Source organism: Tenrec ecaudatus, chromosome 18, assembly GCF_050624435.1.
Source record: "Tenrec ecaudatus isolate mTenEca1 chromosome 18, mTenEca1.hap1, whole genome shotgun sequence".
In the NCBI taxonomy this organism is placed as follows: Eukaryota; Metazoa; Chordata; class Mammalia; order Afrosoricida; family Tenrecidae; genus Tenrec; species Tenrec ecaudatus.
Window position 1 is genome coordinate 2052247 of NC_134547.1, and position 7888 is coordinate 2060134.

At 51.2% G+C, this 7888-nt stretch overlaps 1 protein-coding gene across 1 annotated transcript in view; it reads left to right on the forward strand.

Moving 5' to 3' along the window:
* The window catches only part of LOC142432574 (uncharacterized), a 30430-nt gene that overhangs the window by 8896 nt on the left and 13646 nt on the right, over positions 1 to 7888 (forward strand). The window contains exon 4 of the mRNA XM_075537800.1: positions 2566 to 2692. Coding sequence (XP_075393915.1) covers positions 2566 to 2692 — 127 coding nt within the window. The remainder of the gene's footprint in view (positions 1 to 2565; positions 2693 to 7888) is intronic.

The window sequence follows — 7888 nt, forward strand, 5'->3', positions numbered from 1 at the left end:
CAACACCTCTGTCCCTGTCACCTTCTCCTGGAGAAGTTTAGTGTGAAACTCAAACACAAATAGGAAGGGCCTTTTTGAGGATCGCTTTGCACCCAGAAGACAGCAGACATCACAGGCAAGTCTGGTCACACCCTCCTCTCGGGGGCGGTGGCTGAGTCCTTGGGGGGCTCTATGCCAGAGTCAGTTGTGTCCGACAGAGACTCGGAGAGAGGTGTGTCTGGGGTGCTGAAGGGGACACTGGAGGGGCAGGGGGGCCGAGTGGGTGAGTGAGTGTGCGGTCAGCCGCCATGACAAGGGCTGTGGTGGGAGTAGAGTGGAGACGACTGCAGACAGCCCTCATATGGTGCTCCATAGAGCGTGTGCTTTGTGTCATTGAAAGGTGTGCGGTGACCCTGCTCGGAGCAGTTTGTCCAGCAGCACACGCTCACTCCTTATCTGTGTCCCGCTGTGGTACTCTCACAGCCTTGCCGACGCCTCATCATGCTCTGGCACACCTGAAGCGCCCTGAAGGCATAGTGATTACAAACCCCCAGCCGCTCTGCTGGAGAAAGATGGAACTTTCTTCTCCCATAAAGAGCTACAGTCGCGGGAACTCACGGCGACAGTTCTACTCTGTCCTGCTGTGGTCAGGAGTCATGGAGTCGGTTCTGACCCATAGCAACGCTGCGCTGTGGAACGAAACACTGCCCGGTCCTTCGCCATCCCCACAGTTGTTCCCACACTTGAGCCCATTGTTGCAGCCACTGTGTCAGTTCACCTCCCTGAGGGCCTGCCGCTCCTTCGCTGCCCCTCTACTTCACCAAGCATGAAGTCCTTCTCCAGGGACTGGCCTCTCCTGACAGCACGTCAAAGTTTGTAAGACGAAACCTCGCCGTCCTTGACTCTAAGGAGCATTTTGTTGGTCCTTTGAGCAGTCCATGGTGCTTTCAACATTCTTCTCCTGCACCACCGTGCACGTGCTTCCATTCTGCTTCTGTCTTCTTTATTCCGTGTCCAGCTGTCACATGCATGCGAGGCAATACTCTGTGTGTTTGTCCGGGTTGACTAGAGAAACAAATTCATGGACACTCATGTCTGTCTAAGAAAGAGCTTTATATCAAAGAACATTGTATATTGAGAAAACATCCCAGCCCAGATCAAGTCCATATTAGCCCATAAGTCCGATACTAGTCCATAAGTTCTTTCAAGACTCACAAATCACACGCAATGATGCCAAATGCGGGGTGATCAAAGGCCAGTGGGTGGAATGTGGTAAGCACATCTCCAGGGCTCTGCTACCATCAGCTTGGGTGGAAGTGGCTTGTTAACAGAAAGGCGAAGGCAGAGTAAGAGTGGAAGTTCCCAGAATGCTCATGAGAAGGCCACGCCCACAAGGACGCATCATCAGGCAGTGAGTGACCTGATTGGCAGGCTAGACTCCACCTCTTCATGCTTAATGCCCTCAAGTTGACACAGGATTATTTAACTACCACACCCTGCCCTCTAGAGTCACGATGAGCCGGCATGGACTTGACAGCAGTGAGCTCGGTTTGGGTATTGCACATTTCTTAGACCTGCCTCTCGTGTACTGGGAAAGCACAGAAGGCAAGGGCCTTGCTTTATGGCGACATCCCCTGTGTTGTTGGGGGTCTGGCACTGAGCCCGCAGTGTGTCTGAGGTCTGCGTACCTAGCTGAGCAGCTCAGAGTCTGGACTCAGGAACCAGATGCCAGCACTCGGATCCCACTGCCTCCACTTTCCAGCTGAGTGGCCTTGGGATCTCCCTGTGTCATGAAGACTGCAGTGTGAATGCTACCCTACGCTGGGTCCTGTAAAAACTCCCAAGGGGCCCCGTTGGCTCAGTGGTTAAGGGCTCAGCTGTTCATGGAAAGATTGGCTGTTTGAGCCCATCAGCCACTCACGGGTGGGCCTGGCGATCCCGTCTTATAAAGAATACAGCCTGGGAAGCCCCCTCGGGACAGGCCTGCTTTGTCCTATGGGGTTGCTGTGAAGTCAGAACCCAAAGCTCATGGAAGCGCTATGTATGTTCCCAGAATTCCCGGAGCCCCACACTAACAGATGTACACTCAACTGTTGGCAAGGAAAGGTTGGGTGATCAGCTGGCCGAAAGGTTGGGTGATCAGCTTCCAGAAGCCCGTGGAGCAGAGTAAGTTCTGCTCCGCACACATGGGCGCACAGGGAGTCCGACTTGGATCAGCAGCAGGGAGCCACCGCGATGTGCCCAGCCCCTGTCTTGGCCCGTGGGCATCAACCCCATGTACCTGTTTCCCAGGGATTGGCTCCAACTCGAGACTGCTCTGTGGGTATCAGAGCCATACTATGTTCCACAGGGTTTTAAGTGGCTGGCTTTTGGGGAACTCGGTGGCTTTTCTTCCAAGGCAGCCTCTGGGTGGACATGACGTCATCAACCTTGCATTGAGCGACAGGTGAGTCCTCCATTTATTCCACCCAGGGATGCAGCCCATTGAAGCCAGCGCCTTACCTCTCCCTTCCCTGCACCTCCCCGCCTTGCCCCGGCCCCATGCATCCCAAGGCCTGACTGGGCATCCACTCTTTACCGTTGCAGGGGTTGGTGACCTTCAGGGATGTGGCTGTGGACTTCACCCAGGAGGAGTGGCAGCAGCTGGATCCCGCTCAGAAGGACCTGTACAAGGACGTGATGCTAGAGAATTTTCAGAACCTCAGCTCCCTGGGTAAGGTGGAGAATTCACGCGTCACCGGCATGCCCCACTGTCACGTCCCCTGGTATCAACCACAGAAAGTCGTGGGTGTGTTCGGATGGTGAATTTAGGAGCTTCCTGCATCCCTCTCACATCCAATGGGAGGATCCCTGGTGGTGGACTGGGTAAAGCATTGGGCTGGAAACCTGAAAAGTTATTGCTTCAAGTCTCTCTGCGGGAGCAACCTGAGGCAGTCTGCTTCTGAAAGGATTCGCAGCGTTGGTAACTCTATGGGGCAGTTCTGGAGGCCAGTGGGTCTTTGTTGCTTACCACTCCAGGGCTTTCTCTTTGCTCTTCCCGGGAGCAGGGCTTGTGTTCCATACAGAGAGGACGTTCAGCTTCTCCAGGCAGCACCTTTCTTCTGTTGCCTGGAATCTAGCCTCTTTTCATCCATATCCCAGTCATTCCCCAAGGATGATTTCCCAATCCAGTAGCTTGTTTCCTTGCCAACTGAGTGTCCCCGTGGAAGCACTCAAGACCATGTAACGGCCCCACCATGGAGAGACCTCTAGGGCCTGCTAGTCTACCCCGCTCCATCTGCAGGGTTTAGCTGGCTCCTCTCTGTACGTGTGATCCAGGATGGTGCACACCACCTTGGGAAGTGAGTCACATTACCGCTCAGCCACAGGGGAATGGCTGGGAAACGCAGTCTTTCTACTAGGAGCCCTTGCGGCAGCTGCAACTCTGTGAGGATGGAAGGAGGAGAGGTTGGGAGAGAATGGGCGTACCAATGGCTGCCACAGGGAGGACTCACCCTGCTCTCTGCCTCTGCTTGTTCTCGTTGGCTGCTGCTAAACTGATTCCAGCTCGTGGCCATTCTGTGTGTCTCAGAGCACAACCGTGCCCCACGGGGTTTTCTTGGCTGAAATACATACTGTCGTGAACATTGACAGAGCAAAGCGATTCTCATCTCACAGTGCAGACACGTGTTGTTTGACGCCATTGAGTGTGGTCCCCACAGTGACACGTCACTCATCCCACTCCTACCCTGTGTTTCCCGCTTCCCGTTCTCCTCCTTTCCTCACCCTACCCTCCGGGTCTTCTGAGCTTCGTGTCTGAACAAAGGCTGACGTTTTGATCTCATGCAGTTGGTAGTTCTAAGAGATGAGTCCTCTCTGGTGTTTCACTTTATAGCCTTGTCTGTCATTTGGTTAAACCTTGAGCCCTGGCCAAGTTCAGTTCCAGTGGCATTTTCTAAAGGATTCCACAAGTCTCCTCAGACCAGTAAACCTGGCCTTTTTTTTTTTAACGGTTTTTGAGTTTTTTATCCAGCTCTCTCCAGAATCTTCCTAATGTGATCCTCTCAGAGCAATTGGCAGTGGTAGCCGGGGCACCATCTAGTTCTTCTGATCTCAGGGTCACAGAGACAGATTTTTACATTAGCCTGTTGCATGAATTGTCTCCATGCATCTTTGATTTTCTTCACTCTGCTCTGCTCTGGATGGGAGAGATCGGTACCTTCGGTGGCTACTCACCACGGTAGGATGCAGGACATTGTCTTTGTAGATTATGTTGTTTGCCTGTAATCTTTTCTTTTTTTTTAAATTTTTATTGGGGGCTCTTACAACTCTGATAACAATCCATACATTCTATTGTGTCAAGCACATTTGTACATATGTTGCCAGCCATTTTCAAAACATTTTCTTTCTACTTGAGCCCTTGGTATCAGCTCCACCTTTTTCCCCCTCAATCCCCCACCCTTCCTTCCTCATGAACCCTTGATAAATTAAAATTTATTATTTTCATATCTTACACCATCTGCTGTCTCCCTTTACCTGTGTTTCCACTGTTCGTCACTCTGGGTGCAGGGAGGGTGGTTATACATCAATCATTACGATCGGTTCCCCCTCCCCCCCCCACCTTCTCTGTACCCTCATGGTATTGCTGCTCTCATCATTGTTCCTGAGGGGTTAATCTGTCCTGGATTCCATGTGTTGGTAGTGCTTACCTGTACCGGTGTACATGCTCTGGTCTAGCCAGATTTGTGAGGTAAAACTGGGGTCATGATAGAGGTGAGGAGGAAGCATTAAAGAACTAGAGGAATGTTGTGTGTTTTGTTAGTGCTATACTGCACCCTGGCTGACTCGTCCCTTCCTCGTGACCCTTCTGTGAGGGGATGTCCAGTTGTCTATAGATGGTCTTTGGGTCTCCCCTCCTACCCACCCCGTTCAAATCAATATGATGGTTTGTTTGGGGTCTTCTGATGCCTGATAGCTGAGCCTGTTTGACACCTCATGATCACACAGGCTGATGTGCTTCTTCCACATGGGCTTTGTTTCTTCCCAGCTAGATGGCCGCTTGTTTACCTTCAAGCCTTTAAGACCCCAGATGCTATAGCTTTTAATAGCCGGGCACCATCAGTTTTCTTCACCACATTTGCTTATGCACCCGTTTTGTCTTCAGCGATCACGTTGGGAATGTGAGCATCACGGGATGCCAGGCTATTAGAACAGAGTGTTCTTGCGTTGAGGGAGGACAGACTGTTGTCCATCTGCTACTTAATCCCGGCTCTAACCTTATGGAGCAGATCCCTAGGCTTCTCACAGAGGTGGGTTTGACTTCTTCGTGGAGTGCAAACAGTTTGCTCCACCCTGTGACCTTCAGACTTGGCCAAATGTCCCCCAGGAGACACAATTGCCCCTGCTGAGAGTTGCTGGTTCAGCACATAGCATGCGCTTCCTGTATCCCACTGCTGCCAAGATGTGTCCAACTCAGTGACCTTGTAGCACAGAGCAAAACTGCCCCAGAGGGCTTCCAAGGCAGTCTTTAGAAGAGCCTGTTGCCATGTTTCTCCCCCAAGCAGTGGGTGGTGGGTTGGAACATTTACTGGATAAGCAGCCAGGTGGTTAGCCACTATGTCTCATAAGTATTATGTGAATTGTTATTGTTCATTGTGACAAATTGGTTTGTATTAATGCCTTTGTTTTCTAGTGCTGCCGTAACAAATGCCACAAGCGAATGGCTGTAACAAATCAAAATGTATTCTCTAGTGGATTAGGAAGGGAGGAATCTTATGTTCAGGGCTCTAGAGGAAGCCCAGAATTCAGCTCCAGGAGCATAGTTTCTCTGTGTCAGCTTTGGAGGAACATCCTTGTTTCCTTTCAACGTCTGTGGGCTTGGTGTCCCTTCGAGGTCTTCATGTGTCTTGGTCTCAAACTTCCCCTGGGTCTAGGAGGTTCCCAGCACAAGTACCATGGGTCCAGTGGACATGTTCTGCTCCCAGCTCTTCTTTCTTGGCGAGAGTAGATCCCTCTGATCGCTGCTTGTTTAATCTCTTTTATATCTCAAAAGAGATTGACTCAAGATAACAGCCTATACACCTGTGTTAATCTGGGTAGACTAGGGAAACAAATTCATAGAGATACTCATGTGACTAAGAAAGAGGTTTATGTACAAGAGCAATGGAATATTGAGAAACCTGCCCAGCCCAGTCCAGATCAAGTCCATTAAGTCCAATATTAGCCCATATGCCCGATAACCAATCTATAAATTCCTCTTTAGACTCATGAAACACATGCAATGATGCTGAATGCAGGAAGATCACAGGCCAGTGGGTGTAAGGTCTTGTGGATCCAGTGGCGATGTAAACCTCCCAGTGCTGGCAGGGGCTCCAGGTGGCTCCTCTGGCTCCAGAGCTCTAGGTCTTGTCAACAGAAATGTCTCTCAGGGAGTAAGCCTGCGTCCCGCCTCCAGTGAGCTGTTTATCTCCTGAGCGCCTCCAAATGAGCTCATCAAGCTGTGACCTGATTGACAGGCCAAACTCCACTTTTCGCTCTTAAGACTTTCAAATTGACAACAGATTAAGTATCGAACACAGCACCTTGCCTCTGAACATGACTGCCACTACCCTGCCTTATTAGCATCACAGAGGCGAGGATTTACAACACTGGATAACTACATCCAATCACAACATGGAGGATAAGCACATCACCTTGAGACTCATGGCCCGGTGAAGCTGACAGAGTTTTGTGGGAACACAATTCAGCCCATAAAACTTGATCGATATGCTGGTAATAATTATAATGGGTAATCACTGGCCTCCCATAATTTTCCCGGACATCTGACCTTCTTTCAGCCTCTCTCCCAGGTGTCCATTCAGTCGCATTTCTTAGTGAACATTCTTTTCCCACCTGCAAACTCCAAGCTACAGCTCCTCTGCCCAGCTTCTCCCTTTGTCCACTTGGCATGCTGAAAAGCCCCTGCAAGTCTGCCGCAGAAGAAATGCCTGGTGATGACACCTGTGAAGGTTGTTGCTCACCGCCCTCGAGTCGAACCGCACGCCGGGTCTGCATGTGTTAACTGAGTAGAACTGCCCACAGAGCTCTCCAGGCCGTCATCTGCATGGAAGCGCATTGCCAACCCTCTGTTCCCCAGCTGTGCCTAGAGGAATGGCCTTGATGCCAACCTCGAAGCTGGCAGTCCAGTGCGAACCATTTGCGCCACCTAGGGATCTTCCACAGAATGGGATGTGTGTTGGGCTGCTAACCTCAAGATCAGCAGTTCAAAACCACCAGCTGCTCCATGGAAGAAAGATGAGGATTTCTGCTCCTGTAGATACTTGTTGTTTGGTGCCATCGAGTTGGTCCCGATTCTTGGCCACCCTGTGCACGACAGAAGGAAACACCACCCGGTCTTGTGCCGTCCTCAGGAGCATTATGTTTGAGCCCATCAGTGAATGCAGCCCCTGTGCCGATCGGTCTCGTGGCGGGCCTTCCCCTTTTGCGTGCCTTCCGACCGGAGGGGCTCATCTTCCGGCAATAACTCCGACAACGTTCTGCTTCTGTTCACTAGGCTTTCAGGAACTGACAGTGTTTTGATGTGATCCAAAGGGTTTCCAGTGGCCAGTAACTTGATGGCTTAGTGGTTATGCACTGGGCTGCTAACGTCAAGGTCGCCAGTTGGAAACCACCAGCCACTCTGTGCGTGAAAGATGGTGTTTTCTGTTCCTGTGAAGCGTTCCAGTCTTGGAAAGTCACAGGAGGCAGTTCTGTCCTATAGGGTCACTATGCGTCATCCTGGGCCGGACGGCAAGGAGAATGCCTCTGAAATGGACCACCTATTCTTTCTCGGTAGTCCTAAAGACTTGGAAGCCCACAGGGGCAGTTCTGTTCGGTCGAAGGGTTGCTGAGAGTCAGAACTCTTGTCAGGGCAGACCTTCTTTAAGGGTGT